The following is a 21,335-nucleotide window of genomic DNA, read 5'->3' on the forward strand; positions in this document are numbered from 1 at the left end:
TCATGAAAAAATGTTCATCATCATTAGCCATCAGGGAAATCCAAATCAAAACCACATTGAGATACCACCTTATACCAGTTAGAATGGCAAAAATGGACAAGGCAAGAAACAACAAATGTTGGAGAGGCTGTGGAGAAAGGGGAACCCTCTTACACTTTTAGTGGGAATGCAAGTTGGTACAGCCACTTTGGAAAACAGTGTGGAGGTGCCTCAAAAAATTAAAAATAGGGCTACCCGATGACCCAGCAATGGCACTCCTGGGTATTTACCCCAAAGACACAGATGTAGGGAAAAGAAGGGCCATATGCACCCCGATGTTCATAGCAGCAATGTCTGCAATAGCCAAACTGTGGAAAGAGCCAAGATGCCCTTCAACAGATGAATGGATAAAGAAGATGTGGTCCATATATACAATGGAATATTACTCAGCCATCAGAAAGGATGAATAGCCAACTTTTACATCAACATGGATGGGACTGGAGGAGATTATGCTAAGTGAACTAAGTCAAGCAGAGAAAGTCAATTATCATATGGTTTCACTTATTTGTGGAACATAAGGAAGAGCATGGAGGACATTAGGAGAAGGAAGGGAAAAATGAAGGAGGGGAAATCAGAGGGAGAGATGAACCACAAGAGACTATGGACTCTTAGAAACAATCTGAGGATTTTAGAGGGGAGGGGGGATTGGTTAGCCTGGTGATGGGGATTAAGGAGGGCACGTACTGCATGGAGCACTGGGTGTTATATGAAAACAATGGATCATGGATCACTACATCAAAAACTAATGATGTATTGTATGGTGACTAACATAACATAATAAAATAAAAAAAAATAAAGTGATGCAATCAATAGCCTTGGTGTTAGGACTAATAAAACTGCCTATTTGCTTTGTGAGTGGGATATTTATTCAAGGAGAATTTGTTCACCATCCCCAACACCTACTGCAGTATCTGGCCAAGAGTGAGTGTTTATTTTTTCCCAAAGCAATTAATTTGAAAATAGCCAATGTATATCCATATCAGTCTTTTCATTTTAGATATTTTCATTAGGTAGTAATCACACTAGTGCACATGTAACTGTCACTGTTTGAGTCCAACTTTTTTCTTTCGTAGTAAGAATCATAAGGCTCTACCAGATAACTCATTTTCAAAAGTAGAAGTTGGCAAAACTTCAAATTACGGATAAGGGAGACGGAGAGGTGCTTGTTTTTCCAGGAAGAATGGCAAATACTTGCTTAGATGCCCTCTCAGAGCCAGTCATTTTAACGATGCTGGCAAAGGTACAGAAGAGCTAGCAGAACTATCTTAAGTATTAAAAAGTGACAACTGACCCTACATGAGAAAATTCTCCAAGAATTAGAGAACTCAACGTCATGTAAATGATGCAGCAATGTAAACATAGGAAGAAGACTTCATTCTGTTCCTTCAACTACAAAAATCATGTTTTTGTCAGAATTGCCAAAAAGCTCAGGTTTTAAGGTTGGGAAAGTCACAGACTTTCTGTACCTTGGTATCTTTATCTGAGTTATAAATATTGGGATGCTGAAATTGGCGATGAAGATTTAGAAAAGGTTAACTCGGGCCTGTAAAACGTTACACTCATTTGGAATGTGGGCCAGCAAATTATAAAGATGTCTGTCTACCTGCTCGTCCTTTGACAAGAAAGGGCAGAACTCAGCCTGAGCAGCCTGCCCTACTCTAGCAATCAAGGGCCTGTGATGTAGAGGGAGTCCCAAGCCAGTGGCTTGCCAAGGAGTCTACAAAATCCTGCTAGAACTTTGAGCTCAAATGATGTTCTCCAGACTGCTCTGCTGAAAAGCCCTGGCCTCTCCTCAGAGTAGACCAGGTCTATCCATCAGGAATGGATGCCAAGTGAGATGGGTTGGCTAACTGGCCACTCTATATGAGAAGTATATGAAGGCTGATTCACACACACCAAATGCTTGGCTGGGCTTCTAGAATTGTCTAACTGCCAGGGTAAATTTTTCTGCAGCAACCTAACAATTAGGCTAAATGTAATCATTAGCAGGTTGTGGATTATATGTTTTGTGTGGGAAAAAAATTATAAGAGTTAGTCCCATGCTATTAAAATGTTGACAAGAATAGAGTATCAAGGAGGGTTAATGGAGTTTGTTTCAGGAAAAAAAAAAACCTTATTAGCAGATCCTAGCAATTATAATAGACTCTATTGTTTATTGCTATTTGCTAAAATGGAGACTACTTTTACTAAAGGTATCCTAGACTACTTCTGTGATTTCTAAATGACCTCCCCTCCATTCTCATTGTGGAAAGTCTCAGGAAAACAGATTCAGTACGAGTCAAATATGCTGTACCAGAGAATCGAACTCTCTTTCTCTCTCTTTATCATCATCACCATCATCCTGCTCCTTTTCCTCCTTCTGCTCCTCTTCCTCCTCTTCTTTCTTGCTCTCTCCCTCTCTGCCCTACCTCTCCCTTATCTATCTATCTATCATCTATCTATCTATCTATCTACCTTTCATCTATGAATATTTCCAGAAAAAGTCCCTAAGCTTCTAACAGAATATAAGGTGACAATAATAGTCCCAAGGGAACAAGAGGAAAGATGTCTGAGTAGAGTCAAAGGTAGAATACTACTACTTCCCTTATGGCAAATTTATAGGCTTATGCCCCACTAAAGAGTTGAACTAATGGTGCATGAGAATACTACCCAGGGAACTCACAGCGAAATGATCTCTACTCAGTGGTCTGGGCTAGATGCTATGCTACCTTACAAATGCTTATTGAGTTAATTATAATTTTATAATATATATAATTATTTTATAATAGAATAATTATTGGATCAGATGCTATAGTGTCATGTAAGGCTCTTCTTGATAAATTGGTTTCATGGTCAAAGTTCTAGAAGAAATACATACCATATAGAATATCCCTTTTCCCACACCTTCCCGAACACACATACTTTGTTTATTCACAATGCATACACTCTAATAAAAAGTCTGATTAATTCTACAGAAGTTTGTTTACCTTTACTTAACCTGATAGTACCTAAACTTTGTTTTGGACCATAGAACCCTTTCTTAACACTTATTAAGATAAAATGGAACTAGTTCTGGCAGAACCCTATTTGGGGAGAAAAAACACATCTAGAGGAAGAGTATATGAGGAAGATCAGGATGCTAAAGTCATGTGTCCTGCATGCTTGAAATTATTATACCAAGGTTCCCCAACCTGTTCTTGAATACTTCTACAACCTTATAAGGTGGCCTGTTCCATCTCTGGATAGCTCTGTCACAAAATTCCTTTCTCTACTGAGATGAAATGCAAGTTCTTATGACTACATTATATGCTTGAATTTACCTAGGCTAATGTCCCCATAGTTTTCCTTCATCATTGCTTTATTGCTGTGTGTGGGGGGAGGGAGGCAGGAGTGAAGGAGGGAGAGATTACTGTCAGTAAATGCCCTGTGTTGTTCCCCGTTTCTGAATGTTTTTGGTTGGCATCGTGCAGTGGTTCTCCAACTTAATATGCTTAGAAATGGCTTGGAGATTGGACAGCTTGTTAAAAGTTTTCTGGGCCCCATCCCCAGGGATTTAGTAGGATGGGGTAGGACTCATGCATGTGCATTTCCATCAAGCTCATAGGTGATACCAATGAGCTAGTCCAAGGACCACACTTGGAGTCACACTGGGGTATTGTATATCTTGATACTCTGCCAAGACCCCATGCTCTAGCTGGTGGGAATATTGGCTGCTAACTGCTCACAGCTGCGTCTCTCACTGGAAATTGCCCTCAGCTGTAGGTAATTTTATCCAAGGTTGTCCTCTCCCACTGGGCAACCCAGAACCAATGAGTGGCTGGCTCTAGAGTACAAAGGCCCAGCCTCCTTGCCTCAATTCAGGATGTCTCTGAAAGTGTCCTGCAATTTCCAGAGCTCCCCTGTGAATCTGTTGAGGCCTCAGGTTCATTGCAGGTTAGCTTTTCTCTCTGTCCAATCCTACCTCTGTCACAGCCTTCCACAAGTATCTCACAGAAACACTCTTCAACAAACCTTCTGCCCACAACTCTCCACCTTAGGGAGTTTTTCTTCCCCGTTTCCAGGGAGCCCTGTCTAAGTCAGTTGGATTTTATTTTTATTTTAGTTTTCTTTTAAACACAAGTGTAGTGCCTTCTATTTCCATTTCGTCTTTCAATATTCAGCCTCCAATTTGTTGAAATCTTTTTGGCTCCTGATACTCTTGTCTACTGTATTTGCTACTTCTTCCTGCTTTGTGTCATTGGCAAATTTGATAAGAATGCTATCTACATCTTCATCCAAGTCACTGATGAAAATATTGAAGAGGACAGAGCTGAGATTAGATTACTGTGAAAAGCTGCCAGAACCTCCTTCCAAGTTGATATGTATCCAATAAACAGCAATGAAGGGAGCCCAGGCCTCAGAATCAGAGATTTTGGTTTAGAACACCAGCTCTAAGGAGAGGTCGGTAGCTTATACCGATAACTAAAAAGAACAATATCATTTTAGCTTTCCTATGTTAATAGGCAACTTAGGCACTCCTTACATATCATGTATTAATAAATCACATCTCACCATCAAAAGCCCCATGAAAATCATAAATAATTATGAATTCGTGGTTATTATTTATCTAATTTGCCTCAGGATGAAAGTTGTATTGGGGCATTTTGATGGAGGGTTTGTCTCACTTCAATGTTTTTAAAAAGACATTGTGATAAGATGGATGTTCAATACCTAACTCAGTTTCACAAGGTAGACCTAAAATTACTTGTGATACAGAAGAAAAACAGAACTCCTCAGGAATTGTGTGCGTCGCCATCAGTCTAGGCGATGTAGGTTATGATCTCCACAGGTGCTTGGGGTAGAGCGGGTTGCCTTGTTTTAAATGCTCTGTGGCATGAGGACACTGGCTGGACACAGAGTGATGTCATGAGTGTCACATTGGGATTTGATGAAGCTAACTGTGAAGCTGAATCTTAGAGGATACTTAGAACACACAATGGCTGCTCTGCACGGGCAAGTGATTTACCGGCTACTGGAAATGGTTTTCCTGTTCGGGTGAATACCGACACTAAGCAGCATGGCCAGAGCATTAAGTACTGGCTGGAAGCATGAGAATATTGCTTTTGTTCCTGGCTATTTAGTGAGTCACCATATACCTCAAGGAAGTATCCTCCCCCATATTTTTTCTTGAAAAGATATTACCTGCACATTACCTTACTAATAAAAATGTAGTAGGGAATTTTTCAAGGAAAAAAAAACTATCTGAAAGTACTTCTGACGGTTAATACGTTGGGAAGAAGTAAAATAAAGATGGGCCAAAAATATATTTACAGCCATAGGATGAAAGGAAATGTTAAAACATGTGAAGGGTCATTCTCTCGCTCTCAATTTAAAATGTTTCCTTCCACAAATACATTTCACTTTATATCAGGGAAAATGCTTTCAAAATACAAAAGAAGCCTCTAAACACGAAACAATGGTAGATACAGTATCAAAGCAGAACTTCAAACGGGGTACAATCTGAGCTCAGAAACAAGATAAAGAACCCCGTGGGTCAGAAAGGGCAGAGAGACAGAAAATGGCACGCAGAGTTGAAGGCACGGGGCTGTGTGGCTCTGGGACAGGAAGTCAGGAGTGGCCGTCAGTTGAGACTTCGCTCGGCTCGAGAATCTGAAACTGTTCGGTGCAAGATGAAGGACCGGAGCCAGGCTCTTGGCTTCACTAAGCCAGGGATGGTATCAGGTTTCCCAACTGGTAAAAGGAGGCTGCGCAAAAGCACAGCTGTTGATCAGCACCCAGAACTGCTTACATGACCCCCCTTTTAGGGGAAAAACTGAGAAGATGAAATTTCACAAAACTCACCAATATCTATCTTGCTTAATTTTTAGAAATAAGGAATGCATTTAAATTCATCGTTAACAGAAAAAAAAACTAAATTCCTATTTTATTTATTTTTTGAAGATTTTATTTATTTATTTATTTATTTAACTTAAAAAAAGCATTCTGTGGTGGGAACTGAACATCTTTTTTTTTTTTTTTTAAATTTTATTTTATTACGTTATGTTAATCACCTTACATTACCTCATTAGTTTTTGATGTAGATTTTATTTATTTATTAGAGAGAGAGCGTGCGCACAAGAGAGAGTGTGAGAGAGAGAACGAAAGCAGGGGCAGGGGCAGAGGGAGAAGCAGACTCCCCACTGAGCAGGGAGGCTGACAGGGGGCTCGATCCCAGGACCCTGGGATCATGACCTGAGCCAAAAGCAGGTGCTTAACTGACTGAGCCACCCAGGCCCCTAAATTCCTATTTTAAACTGAATAAAGCCAAAAGATCCCTGAACTATAGGTTAGAATGAGATAAAATTACAAGTCAAATGATGATTCTATCCATTTATTAAAATAACTTAATAAAAATAAACTCTAGCTCATGTATACATTTTACTAAGTATTTTGAACAAGTTTTTTTTGAGAGTGATAGCGACACAAAGAAAATTCAAACTATGAATATCATTGAAAAGTAATATCATGGACACTGTCGCTAACATTAAGGGTTCAATGAAGCCAAGTAAGGGAAACTTTCTCCCATTTGTTTTAATTTTAGACACCAAAATATTGAATTTATGAATGAAGATAAGAAAGGTCCATCTGTGACCTATAATTTTCCTTTAGGAAACAATTAGAAGTTATCTTTAGTTTTGGAGTCTTTTCATGGGTAAACTGCACGCAGGGGTATTTCCAAGCATCTATTTTGGAGTGCTGGTGGAGCCTGGTTTAGGACTGCGCGACTGGGATAGAATGCAAATGGCTATTTGGCTACATCACCGGGGAATTTTCCACACCAGTAAATCACCAATGATATGGTTCCAAATCTCTCCGTTTGTGTGCAATCTCTGTAAGCTAAAAACATTCTAATTACTTTAAAGGAGATGACATAAAATGAAGCAGGCAGTTAAGACCAAGAACATTTTAGATCTGTATGGATCACGATACTCCCTGGCCCAGCGCCCCAAGGTTTTGCATTACAGGTATTATATTACCCGATTGTAACATGGCGAGAATTCTCATGCTTCATAATCAGTTGGAAAGATTGGGTCTCAGCAGTATAAAAAGCAGAGGGCCTTATAACTATATACACATCTCTCTGTTGAAGAGCCAAAAGAAACTTGCTCATTCTGCCAAAAGAAGCATACCTAAAGAAGTTGCTAAGGGATTGGATATTTTAATGCACCAAAGCCTTTTAGTCCTTAAGATGGACTAGATAGTATATTTCTCATGAGAGGGATTAAAAATAGGTGACTCTAAATTGAGAAGTTTGAGCTGGTGTTCTTAGGGTCATTTGTTGCTTTAATATTTATGACGATGCTTCAAATATATCACAAGCAGTCCCTGACTTAATAAGAGGTTGTATTTTAAACAAACGTCCTGTTAGCATCATATCACATTCTTTACATAGCTTCAAGGGCAGCAGCAAATCTTCACTTTACATTTTGGGGACGAATCCAAAGCCATTTGGTGCCCAACATCTGATTAATTATTTCATTCAGTTCACGATTACTGAGTACAATTACAGAGCAAACACAAGGCGTGGCTATACAATAATATGACAATCTCCTGATGCTCGTAAAATAGTCCCCAGGTAGTTCCAGAAAAAGAATTCTGAAAATGCTTTTATACGGGCCAGCATTTGTGGATAGAACATAGGCCTCTTTTATGAAGTTCACATGCCTGTCCCTCTGCTAAATAAACAAACAAGCAAAAATTTTGCCAAACAAGCAAAAATTTGTGATACCATTTGCTTTTCTTGCCTAAAAAAACCATCAAGTTTATTTATTGACTTCTTTGTTTTTATTTTCAGAAAAATTTCGGTATGCTTTTGGGAGTATATCACATATGTAAATATCATCCATCAGGTCTCAGGAGGGAAAAGAGAACTGGGAGCAAAGGGAAACCAGAAGATTAATTTTAAGGAAAATCACTCTGAGGCCAGCATGAAGGCCAGATGAGTGTGGAGACCCAATGGCTGGGAGCACAGAGCAAAGGCGGTTACAGTCTCTGAGGTAGAATATGGACAAGCTCTAGGATGAGCTGGCAATAGGGACGAAGAAAAGGGGCTAGTCTGTAGAGCAATTTTTGAAGTAGAATTCACATAGTTTAGAAGCCAATTTAATAAATGTATCAAAAAAAGTAGAGAAGAGAGAGGGAGGGAAAGGTAGAAGGAATTCTTAGGTTTCCAGTTTTAGAGATGATTAAGTAATTAAACTACACTGAAAATACAGAAACTCAAGCATTGTTTTAGGGGCAGATAATGACTTCTTTAGATATTTTGGAGCTTGTAGGATAGGCAGATGGAAACACATGGGAGATGGCTGTAAGTACAGTTCTGGAGATTGGGAGAAAGATAGAAGATGGAAATAAAAACTGAGAAGTCTTAATGGTAGCTGAAACCAATAGATGAAGGTACTTGAAATGTGTATAGAGAAGAGAAAGAATTAAAAATGGAACAGCAACATTTAAGGGATGTATAGAGCAAAGATAGCCTGTATAGATTATTGTTACAACTCCCAAATTTGTATCTCGAGTCATGACCATTCCTTGGAATTTAAGATTTTATATCCAGCTAACTACTCCATATCTCCACCTGGATGCATGACAGACACATCAAAAGTAACATGTCCCCATCTTCTTCCTAGGATGTGTTGCTTTTTTTTCTAAAGATTTATTTATTTATTACTTGACAGAGAGAGAGACAGAGAGAGAGAGCGAGCAGCAGGGGAAAGGGAGAGGGAGATTGACAATCTCAAGCATTCCCTTCTGAGTGCAGAGCCTGACACGGGGCTGGATCTCACAACCCTGAGATCATGACCTGAGCCAAAATCAAGAGTCAGACACTTAACTGACTGAACCACCCAGGTGCCCCAATACATTGCTTTTGATGTCTTCTCCATCTTAGTAAAATGAGCGCCCCATCTTCCAGTTGTTTGGGTAAAAACTCTGCAGTCTTCTTGGATTCCTCTGTTTCTTTCACACCTAAATCTAATCCATTAGAAAACTTTTTGGGCTCTGTCCTCAACATAGAGTGGAATCCAACCACTTCTTACTACATTCGCTTCTCTTATTCTGACCTAGACCACAGTCATCTCTTGAGGGAATTATGACAACAGTCTCCTAGTGGTTTCACTATTTCCCTTCAGTGTATTACAGTAAACAGAGGGGCTAGGTGAGTAAAAACATGCCATTCCACTGCTCAAAACCCTCCAAGGTCCCATCTCATTTGATGTGAAAGCAAAAGTCCTCTGAGGGACCCAGAAGGCCTGATGTAACCAGATTCTTCTTATCTCTCTGAACTCCTTGTCTGCTATACTCCTGCTTATGTGACCCCTTCCTGGTACACTGGTCTCTTGAGGGTTCATCCAAAAGGCCAAGAAGACTCCTGCCTCATGGCATTGCCACTTACTAGTACCTCCTGAAATGTTTTTCTTCCAATTATCCACATGGCTGCCATCCTCAGGTCCTTTGCATTTTGTTTAAACGTCACCCTTTCTGTCAGACTTTCCTTAACCACCATATTTAAATAACCACACTTCACTTCCACCACACACACCTATTCTCAGCTCCTTTCCTTCTTTCTTTCCACATTGCACTGATCACAATTTAAAATCCCATATATTTAACTTTCTTATTTGTTAATGTCTGTTTCGCACCTTCTCCTTCCCCAAATAAAAGCTTCACGAGGGTAGGGATTTTCATTGCCGTATACTGAGTACCAAGAACTGAGCCTGCCTAGCACCAAAATATTCATTGAGTGAGTGAATGAACTCTTATGATATTTTTGACAGATGACATTTACTGAGCTCTTACTATGTACCACACATTGTGCCAAGGACCTCACTCTTACTATAAGACTAGAAAAACAGGAGAACTGCAAGACAACATCATTCTGGAAACCAAGGAAGGGAAAGTTTTAGCCAGTCGAATTGATCGATGGGACCAATGTTAAAATGAAGTCAAGTAGATGAATAAATGAAAATAGGGCATTTAGGGATTGTAAAAGTCACTGATGATCTTAGTGAGCCCTCATTTTCAGTAAAACAAGGGGATGGTGCCAGAGAAGCCAGACTGGAGTAGGTCAAAGCATAACCAGGAGCTGAAGAATAGGAAACAGTAATCCCAGTTACTGCTTCAAAAATTCTGATGGTTTCAAGCTGACCAAAAAAAAAAAAAAAAAAAAAAAATGATGGTAAGGGGAAATAAGCACAGCTGTATAGAAAAGACACTCTCCTAAGAAAGTTCTTGTAGAATGAGGGAGACTTCAACATGATGGTTGGCTGAAGGGGAGAAGCAAGAAAAAAAAAAAAAGAGAGAGAGAAATTGATGATCCCAAGGGAAAAAAGCAGAACAATTATAAAAAAATATGCTGGAGAATCTGAAAGAGATCCAGTGTCCAGCTAGAATAGCTCTTTGCTGCACCCCTAATAGGGCTCAATATTTTTCCCTTTCCTTGTTTCTTTAAAGTGGAAAAGAGAAAGGACCTAGGAATAGAGAAGCAAGGAGTGACTTACGCATGCTTCACGGTTACCAAAGACAGTGAATACTGGTGACAATTTTTCAGTGTATCAACTATGAATTGTGATTATTAAAATGTGAAATGTATTATTAGGGGGAACAGGAGAATACTGAGGTGTTATTTTGAGGAAGAGCATATTTCCATGTATGTGTGTGTGTGTGTGTATATACACACACACACACACACACACACATACACACACTAAATTTTTCCTAGAGCCTAGAGAGATTTTTCAGGTATCTAGGAGCTTTTGCGAGGAAGTTCCAGCCATGCTGAAACCTCTGACACTAGGACCAGGCACTCTACTTGATGAGTTCACTCCTGGCTGGTAGGTAAATGTAGAAGCCCTCATATAGCTACAGACAGACAATTCAGAGTTAATGCTCATTTCTTGTTTAAAGAGTGATCCTGGAATAGAAAGAAGGAAATGAAATCTCATGACAGTATCATCATAAAGTCATCAGCCAGATGGCAGTCCTTGAAATCTAATCCTTAGAGGCTTCTCACAATCATTTGTAATATCACATCTAATATTATCTTATTCACCAATTCATATCTATTCATAGAGGTTGAAAACAAAGAAATGAACTTGGAGAGGCCCTCGTTTCTGGCTTTCTATGTTAACATGGACTCTATCAGAAATCTGATCAGGAAAACAAAATATTTTCCTACATAGGTCACAGTGATGATCTATGTTCTGATCTGAATTGTTAAACTACAGAATTTAGTTGAGAAGTACCCTTTTCTTTTAATCATGCATGGTAGATCAATTCCTTTTAGGCACATGTGGCTATTTGTATTTCTCCATATGAAATGGTAAAGGTCCTATCAAAGCCAGGGTAGAATTCGAAGGTTCTTATGACCTATTAATAAACTTAAGCTGAACACTAAAATACAAAACAAAGTTAGTTCACTTTTTTAAAGGATTTCATTTATTTATTTGAGAGAGAGAGAGAAAGAGAGAGAGAGAGAACGCGTGTCCGTGCAAGCAGGGGGAAGAGAAGAGGGGGAGGGAAAAGGCAGGGGAAAGAATCTCAAGCAGACTCTATGCTGAGCATGGAGGCTGATGCAGGGCTCGATCCCAAGACTATGAGATCATGACCTGAGCCGAAACCAAGAGTCAGAGGCTTAACTGACTGAGCCACCCAGGTGCCCCAGTTCACTCTTGTTTTTGATTATGTCTCAAAACTACAGCCTGTCAGTATATAATGTCAAGGTTTTTCAAGTTACAATTTTTACGTGTTATTCAACAATTGGAAATGCATTGAAGAGTTTACTGCTTTAAATAGGCTTCTAAATGTACAGATATTTTGCACGTATTTCTCTATATGACTGAAAGTTTCAGGGCAGGCAGTACATGAGTGTTCTGCAGTAAAGCCTGAACTGTGAGAAATGATGTAACCAGAATGCTTACAGCAGAGTCCCTTCTACCTAGAAAGTCTTGTTTATAGGTACTTTTCAAAGATGTGAGATACTTTTTCTCCATAACCCAAATATCAATGTTAATAATTTCTCCTTTTAAAATTATGTTTATAAGATTAACAACAAAAGTCAAAGTGTTTCTATCCTGTGATAGTTGTAGTTTTCGAGACTTTAAATACCAACTCTACAAAGTGGATAAACAGAAGATATAAAGTATAAACAAGGAAATAAAATAATGTGCACCAACACCTTTTTACTTTTAAGAAATTGTTGTAAGTGTGCCCTATATTGCTTAGCTGGACATAGACAAAGATGATCTGCAGCAGGACTACCAACCAAATTTTTTGTGATGATGGAAATGCTCTCTTTTGCACTGTCCAATAGAGAAGTCACTAGTTACCTGTGGCTCCCGAGCACTTAAAAGGTGGCTGATGAGATGGAGAAAATGAATTTTAAATTTTATTTAGTTTCAATTTACATTTAAATTGCCACCCTTGGCTACTGGCTACCCCTATTGGACAGCATGAATCTAGAGGAAGATGATGATGTTACTTTCCTCCTAGGTTTACCTGGGCAAGACACTGGATAAAAGGGTCAGAAGACTAAAGATCATATAAAGAGCTTTCTTATTCTTTATCTACCTAGCACAAGATCTGTAAGAATGTAAAATAAGGGACGCTGAGAAGCTGTAGTCAAATAGAATGTGAACTTCATCTGTGTAGCTGACACACATAGCATACACAGAATGTGAACTTCGAGTACACCGGTGTCATTAGCCAGCAGAGAATCCAGCTCTCCTCAAGACCTTTCACACTGACCAGAACAACCATCAGGCCCAAATGGCCACTGTTTTACGATCCTCTGTAAATATACTGTATAAATACAATGAACATGAATATATGAGCTACATGAATATACTCTATTTACTCAAAGATCTGACTGGTTATCTTTCCAGGGAACCTAATGCTGTCCAGCTACAGCATGTCAGTTCCCCAGTTTATTCTTTCCATCCCCTTTGAGGCAGACATTCTCTATTGGTTGACTCAACCCCAATTATCAGCCACTAGAGGTGGTTTTGTGGCACAGTTCTGATCTTCAACTTCCTGGGAAACCCACTGCTTTCCTGATCCAAGCACCACCCCTTCTCCTTCTTTTTCTTCCTGCTGGAATGCATGTGTTCTGAGGGAGACACCAAGGAGAGCATGGAAACTTCAAGGCTGACAATGCTGAGCCATTGAGCCAATGTCAGCCATCTGCCTACCCCTGAACCACTCATTAAATGAGACAAATAAACCTCCGTTAGGTAAGCTACTGAACTTTGGTTTTCTGTTATTTGAAATGGAAAGCAATCCTAATGGAGACAGTTTTCTTCTGAGTTAAGTTATTGGCGCACCAGAACACTTGTAGTTAGTTATTTTTCTTTTGTTCATTTACCCATTTAATAATAAATGTGTTGGGGGTAGTTACCATGTGCATAGCTAAGTGCAAGGTAATAGGGTGGACAAGCAGCCCATGGGAATACCCTCACAGAGCCAACATTCTCGTAACAGACAATGACCAGCAAACACTTAAGTAGTGAGGTAAGCTCTATAATAGAGGGGGCAGAAAGAGTGTGCACTGAAAAGGCTTCCCGAAGGAATTGGCATTTACACTGAGACCTGGATAATGAACAGAACTTAACTAGGTAAAGAGGAAGGAATAATACATATATTTCAGGTCAGGAGGTAGTAGAGAAGACAGAGCATAGCTCTGAATGAGGAAATGAAAATAGCTCAATGTTACTTAATTATGTGTGGGGCACCTGGGAGGGGAGACTGAGTAAGTGCAGAAAATGAGGCTGTAGTTTTGAGGAAACGCCAAATCACACACAACCTCAAAATCATTTAAAGGAGTATGGACTGTCTTCAGAAAATAATGGATAAGCCACTAAAGGCTTTAAAAGTCAGAGGAGGGTGAACTATATAAATATACCGTATTTATTTATTTATTTATTTTTTTTTTTAAAGATTTTATTTATTTATTTGAGAGAGAGAGAATGAGAGACAGAGAGCATGAGAGGGAGGAGGGTCAGAGGGAGAAGCAGACTCCCTGCCGAGCAGGGAGCCCGATGCGGGACTCGATCCCGGGACTCCAGGATCATGACCTGAGCCGAAGGCAGTCGCTTAACCAACTGAGCCACCCAGGCGCCCCAAATATACCGTATTTAGAAAGATCAGCCTGCATTTTATGTAGAGAATGGATAGGAAGTGGAAAGACTAGAAGGAGGGACACCAGTTAGGTGAATGATGTAGTCACTCAGGCAAAACCCGACAGTTGAGGAGGAGGGATAAAGAGGAGTGGCTGGATTTGAAAGCGATTTCTGCAGTAAATAGCTCTGTGATAGCTTAGCTATTGGGCTTGTAAAAGGAAGACTCAAGCATGAGTTTCTATTTGGCAACTGACTGGGTTGTGGTAACGTTCACTGGAGAGGCATCGTCGGAAGAGAAGTAGGCTGCATCTGGAGAAAAAGGTTGGAAGAGGGCAAAGATGAGTTCAGCCTTGGGCTCATTCAGTTTGAGATTCTGGAGGGACATTCAAATGGAAATAAGTCAGTGGGATATGCAGGTCTGAAAGTCACAAAATCATTGTCAGCGGCAAATGACATAAATGGATAGTCATTAGTGGACTGAAACGACACAAGTGGATGCATTTTCACAGAGTACATGTGAGAAAGGCACAGGGAAGAATTTTAGAGGCATGAGTCAAAATTAGTTTGGCAGACTTCAGCTTCTGTAAGGGCCAGTGGAAAATGTAATTTGGCTGCTAACATTCTATTTAACTTTAGCCATTGGAGAAATAACTATATACCTTCTTTAGGTGGTAGATTTTTAGGGACCAAGTCAAAAAATATAAACTGGAAGCCCCTCCTCTGAAGAATCCAAGACCTTGAGGAAGTGATTTAAAGAAGAGACTGAGCAGCTTGGACATCAGAGGAGCATGGGAGTGTGGAGCCAGGGGGCTTCTAGAAAGAGCTGCACAGATGGGATAGGACCTCCCTGAAGCCCTAGGTTTGTACCAGAAACAAGTTTTCATTTTGGCCCCTTGTTAGCTTACATTCCCTAAACTCACCAAATTGATTTCTGATCTTAATTTGCTTTCCCAAAGAAGAGGCTTCTCTTTGACAAACAAGCATTTCCCATTGAGATCTAATTATTGAGCTTCTGATACCACTGGCTCACATATGCCTAAGTCTTCCTGAGCCTAATCTGCCCTTATTTAACTCAACAGATACCAGATCTATATTTGAACTGGAAAATTCAAACCTTGCCACTGAGAGGGGGCAGTAACTTTAAGAATTTTTTTCCAATTATCACTCCCCTATTCAAGCTTGTCCTCTCTCCACCAGGGTCCGTGTGATAGGGCCCCGAAAGCAACTCCCAACTTCAGGTTGAAACTTCTTTTCCATGGTCATCTGAACACCCACTATCTCGAATTCAAGACTAGAGCTGCTCTCTTCCCTCAGGGCCACCGATGTAAATCCAGTTTCGCAGGAATTTTCACTCTTTAATTCCTAACTCAGTTTCAAGATTTACTTGCTTTCTCAGTTTCCGCATATCAGCAGCTTGTGACTCCTGAGTTTCTGCTCTTAGTTCAAAATCTGTTGGTTTTTCTCCCCCTGATGGAGGCCTTTTCTTCTTAATAAAGGCCACCTAACTGACATCTTCAGTAATTCATGTCATCTTCTGGAATTTATTTACATTTCACTGTGGCTTTCCTCATCACTGTACAGGTACTCTTTTTGCCCCTGGTTTTTATTTTAAGATTTTATCTATTTACTTGAGAGAGAGTGAGAGAGTGCATAAGCAGTGGGGAGGGGTAAAAGGAGATGGAGAAGCAGACTCCCCCCTGAGCAGGGAGCCCGACTCGGGGGCTGGATCCCAGGACTCCTGGGATCATGACCTGAGCTGAATTGCCCCTGTTTTTTGACAGAACTAAAAATAAGTATCCAATAATCCTTAAGTTACCATAGCATGAACAAGGTAACTACATTATGCAAAGAGAGTCATCATTCAACAAGTATTTCCCAGCTCCCCATTGTATCACTTGGTTCAGGACCTCAGGATGTGTCAAATAAGAAAGAGGGTCTTTCAAACCATGAGAGATTCTGGACTCCAGGAACCAAACTGAGGGTTACAGAAGGGAGGGGGTGGGGGGATGGGATAACCAGGTGATGGGTATTAAGGAGGGCACATGTTGTGATGAGCACTGGGTGTTATACGCAAATAATGAATCGTTGAACACTACATCAAAAACTAATGATGTACTGTATGTTGGCTAACTGAACATAATTAAAAAAAAAAAAAAAGAAAGAGGGTCTCTGTCCTTAGGGAGTTTAGACTAATATGAAGGACAAACATTAAACAGTTATTTACATAATTCAGGTTTTTATTTAAAATTAGGACACATGCTATTAAAAGAAAAGCACATGGGGTTAAAGGAGTGCATAATAAGGACACAGAATCTACTTTGAGGAGATAGTATCTCTAAGAGCTGTTAATTTTCATTGATACGGAAGGGGAAATGAAGTTCTGAGTCATGTGACACTGCACGGATTTTCTCATTTAGTATGTGGAGGGAGATGCAATGATGGCACCATGGACAGCTATGATCCCATCATGAAACGCCAAGTAACTTCCCTGTCAGATTAAGAATGAGGCAGCATGTGTCACTATGGAATAGAATATTTCTTTGGATAGAGTTCTCAAAACATATTGACAAATGGCTCTTCCGGCTATAAATCAGTATTTTTGTTTGTCTAAACTCTTAGTTATATCATTGCCTGGGCAAATCACTTAATTTCACCAGTCTTCAGGTTCCTCACCTTTAAAATTCTAGAGGATTCAGGCGAGCCTGCGTATTTGCTTGGCATTTGTCACCTTGGATCCTCTGAAGCCCCAGTTTAGCAGGATCAGGAAAACAAATCTGCGTGGTCCACCCAGTGTCACCACCCATCCATCATGGCAGCCAACACTAGTTTCAGAAATAATGTCATTCATACCTTTTATGAATGTTTGCCCAAGAGGCATTGATGTTCTCTGTTATCATGTGAACTTTTCTGGTATCATCTGCAGAATAATCCCGGAGAAGTTTCAGTGCCAAATCATTTGCAACATCTACATTTATCTGCCACTGGCGGAGGTCTTTGGCCAACTGCTGTGGATGCATATGGGAAAGAAAATGAATGTCAGTTTTCTCTGAAATCTTGAGTTGTAGTTTCTTAAAATTTTGCATAAATAGCTTTTGAATCCTCAGGTCAGAACATGTCTACATGATTACTTTTAACCTACCATGTGATTTAGTCAATCATGACTGTATAAACTAACCCACTTTTCATGACAAAACTTTTCAAATGCTGCATCTTGAGCAATACTCAGTATCGGGTATTTCAATTTAGTGCCAATTAATTGGAAATCAACTGGGTTTAATTATTTTTTTCATGGTAGAGAACAAACTATAAAAGTAAGCTCCCATATAATTGTTGAGTATGGGACATACCAAAATTTGAACGGAAAAGCAAATCTCATGTATTTCTTTCCCCCTTCATTAAATTGTTGAATTGTTTATGTAATTAGTGCCACCTACTGGCATTCAACTACAGCTGCATATAGAAAATATCACACATCAAAAGAACAGTACTGTTATTCTAGTTGTGAACATTTTCAAAGGACCAGTTTATTCATAATACCTTAATAAATATCCTCCTTTAAAATTAGAATAAAATTTCAAATGTAAGAATCTTGCTAAACCAAATGACCTTTGTTTTCTTGTTTGTCTTTGACAATTGAGTATTATCAAGCTCTGTCTTTGATCACTTGATATACCACACATAAAATAAGTAAACCAATAATAGGTTTATCTGGAAACATAATTAACCCCGGCTATAAGTGCATGGAGGAGGCTTCTAAAGCATTAAGATGATATAAATTGCTAAGATGGTTATATCAAATCCAACATAGTGGGTTAAGCCACTGATAAAGGGACAGAGGAATAGGAATAAGCAATTCAAACAAGAGAAAGAATAAAAGATTTCCATTTTAAAAATTAACTTAAAAAAATAAAAAAATAGAGCATTAAATCAAGACAGTGACGGTATAATTTGACACCAATTAAATTAATAAAAAATAAAACCCAAAGCTGGAAGGGCTGTGGTAAAACTAGCATATCCATGTACTACTGCTGGGAACAGTATCTAGCAGGACAATCTGGCAAAAGGTATCAAGTGACATACAAATGCTTACTCCCACTGACTTAGCTATCGTACTTTTGGTATTTTCTCCTAATAAAATATTTAAAAGAAGAGAAATATATTATAGGAATAAAGACCTTCATTAACTAATATAGTACAAAAAATGAGAAAATTGCAGTGTTTAATGAGAGGACATGAAACTAACACAATACATCAACCCAGTGGTCTAACGTGCAATAAATGGGCATCAAAGTCATACGTAACAAACAGAACACAATTTCTACCTATACTGAACCTCTTAAATCTGTTAAGTCATGAACTAGAAGGGGAACACAGGAAATTGAAATGAATTGATGTTTCTGAAGAGTAGTCATTTTTGTTTTAATATTTGTTCTTTCATGTTGGTATGCTGTTTATATAATAAAAATCAAACAAGAGTAATTTTACCATAGTTCCAGTATGTTTGGGTGGACTCCTATTCCTTGAAAATGTATAATGTATATATAATCTGGCATTTCTCAGTTAACTAGAACATTCTATTCTTGAATCAAAAGAAATAATTGTATTTGTTACATATAACAAGTACAGCCAAATAACCAAATTAGTACCAAGCATCTAAAGCCAGTATCACTAACTTTTGCTATGAAAGGAAAAAGGGAGAGAGTTTTTAAAGGTATAGAGAATAGTTGCCACACTACAAACCAATTAAAATGTATCCTTGTGGAATGTCTGTCTTTCCTTATGTACTCATTTTCTCAAGCCCTGTGGCTCTTATTTTCTACTTTTTGGATCCTCACACTATTCAAAAGCCTTTCTGAGGTGAAACATACCCCCTGAAGGCTTTCGCTTTCTAGAAATATCCTAAGGTACAAAATGACCTTTCCATCCCTTCCCCTCCTTACTTAAGCCAAACCTACAGTGTTAAAGTAATATGCACTGTAATTGGGCCTTTTTTATCCATAAGATGGTGTTTGCATTTTTAAAGAAGAGTTTATTATCCATCATCTATTCAATCTCTAATTGGTAGCATAAGAATGCATGAAACTGAGACCTATGACTTGGTTATATTTTTCCAAGTTAATTCCTTTTTAGGGATACCCTTGTCTATTAAAGAGATATGATAAAGCAACATTAGAGCATATATGTGTATATATATGTGTGTGTATATATATACACATATATATAAAATATAAACTAAGATGTTAATAAATGTAATTAAAATCACTTATTTTACCTAAGAAAGATAATCTTGGAAGCCACCACTCACTCATGGGTTGCTATTTGAAAAGTCTAGAGGAAAAAGAATACGCCCTGTGGTTCTAATCTATAGATCATAAAAATATACCCAAAAGTTTAAGTTGAAAACTATGTTCGAATTTTCCAAAATCTGGAAGGAAATATCAAGCTAAAGTTAGAGACTTCATAGTAAACAGGCAAAAGAGTGAGGCCTGATTTCAAACCAGAGCTTTTTGATAAACTTTAATTCTTGAAAGACCAAAAAAAAAAAAAAAAAAAACCAAAACCCCCACAAGTGATACATTTTTCTTCAAATTTGTATTCACATTGAAATTGAGATTTTTATATCTACAGAAATCTTGACTGAGCTCTAACCCTCACTGTATACTGCCCAGGTTTTATGAGGATGTAGGATTAAAAAGAAGAAATCCCACTGACCTTGAGCAACACTGACAGGGCAAAGGCCCTTATCTCAACTCTAAGGTTCTCAACAACAGCATTCTTGTCTCCCTTCTTAAAGACATTCACCTGAACAGACGGTTTCCCTTCCTCAAATATGTTGACCAACCTGGATTTTAACCAAGTTGTCTTTCAGACTACAAACAATGACCTTGACCAGTTTTGCCTACTACTGTGAAATTTACTACTGGGATAACTCCAAGCCACAGAAGGAGTGTAAATTCAAAAATACAATAGAATTCACATACACTCCTTTTTATTTCCGAATTCTATTTACAATTGTATACACTACAGGGAACTGTTTGTATGGTGATCACAGTGTGTGAAGAAATTTGAAATACTGTGAACACAAGCCTATAAAAAAAGATGATTTTTGTGGGTGCATATATATGTGGGTGTTTTCCATGAAGAATATAAAATGCTAAATCCCCAAAAGATTGTGTCCCCAACCAGGAAAGAAATATTTTATATTCAAACCTAATATGGTGCTGATATTTTACACACAGCATTTTAGGCAGAAAAATGACTGTCAGCTATGGGACAACCTGAATTAATTTCAAGAACTTTGAGTATTAAAAGTTTTTCATTTTAATGTTTGCCTTTCCTTATTTTTTATTTGTAAGAATTCTTTTTAGGGATACTGACCCTGCATGGGAGAAAACAAGGAAGGAAGAGAGAGAGTAGTTAGAAGTTTGGGCCTGCTGTGTTTGAATCCTAGCTTGATCACTTCCTAGTTGTGTGACAAAGGGGAAAGTTAATTGTCCTCTTTGTGTTTCAGTTTCCTTCTTTCTCAAATGGGTGTATTAACAGCGTCTACCTTGAAAGATTATCATGAGGGTTCATTTAGAAAATCCAGGGAATACGTTTAGAATGGTGACTGGTGCATTCAAAGCATTCAGTAAATATTAGCTATAATCATTGTGATTATTACTACCCTTTCTATTACTACTACTACTACTAATTCTACTGCTACTCCTACTATTTTGAATAAGCCACCCTACATTCACCACAGGGTAAGCCTCTACTGAATGCAAAGCAAGGGACCCACTGTTTTATAGACATTGTCTATAATGCTGCAGCTTATCTAGAAGGCTCCCTTTAATTCAGGAGATAAATGTGAGTCCGCAGACTTATAATTAAAAATTTCAGGTTGAGTGTTGTTGAAGTTTTCTTATAAAACATGTTTTGGGACGGTCACCTACAAATGAAATTACCATTTGTTCCAGATGAACTAGAGTTTAACACTTTTAATGACTGTGACTCAAAGGAGCTTCACGAAAGGCAATACGGAGTAATGAAAAGACATCTTCCCAGGAAGTCTTGTTTGGCCACTGTTTTGCTGTTTGATCTTAAGAAAGTCATTAACCTTCTGAGTCCCAGTTTTGTTGTGTGTAAAATCAGATGGAGTGACTTATTCTGCCTATGCCTCAG

General features: G+C 38.7%; 1 protein-coding gene across 13 annotated transcripts in view; it reads right to left on the minus strand.

Annotated features, from left to right (window-relative positions):
- Nucleotides 1-21,335, minus strand: part of DMD (dystrophin) — a 2,446,616-nt gene that overhangs the window by 491,343 nt on the left and 1,933,938 nt on the right. For all 13 annotated transcript variants that reach the window (XM_032426633.1, XM_032426634.1, XM_032426635.1 and 10 more), the window contains one exon: nucleotides 17,022-17,176. In XM_032426633.1, the coding sequence (XP_032282524.1) occupies nucleotides 17,022-17,176 (155 nt within the window). The remainder of the gene's footprint in view (nucleotides 1-17,021; nucleotides 17,177-21,335) is intronic.

The sequence above is a fragment of the Phoca vitulina genome, unplaced genomic scaffold (assembly GCF_004348235.1).
Source record: "Phoca vitulina isolate PV1807 unplaced genomic scaffold, GSC_HSeal_1.0 scaffold35, whole genome shotgun sequence".
Classification (NCBI taxonomy): domain Eukaryota; kingdom Metazoa; phylum Chordata; class Mammalia; order Carnivora; family Phocidae; genus Phoca; species Phoca vitulina.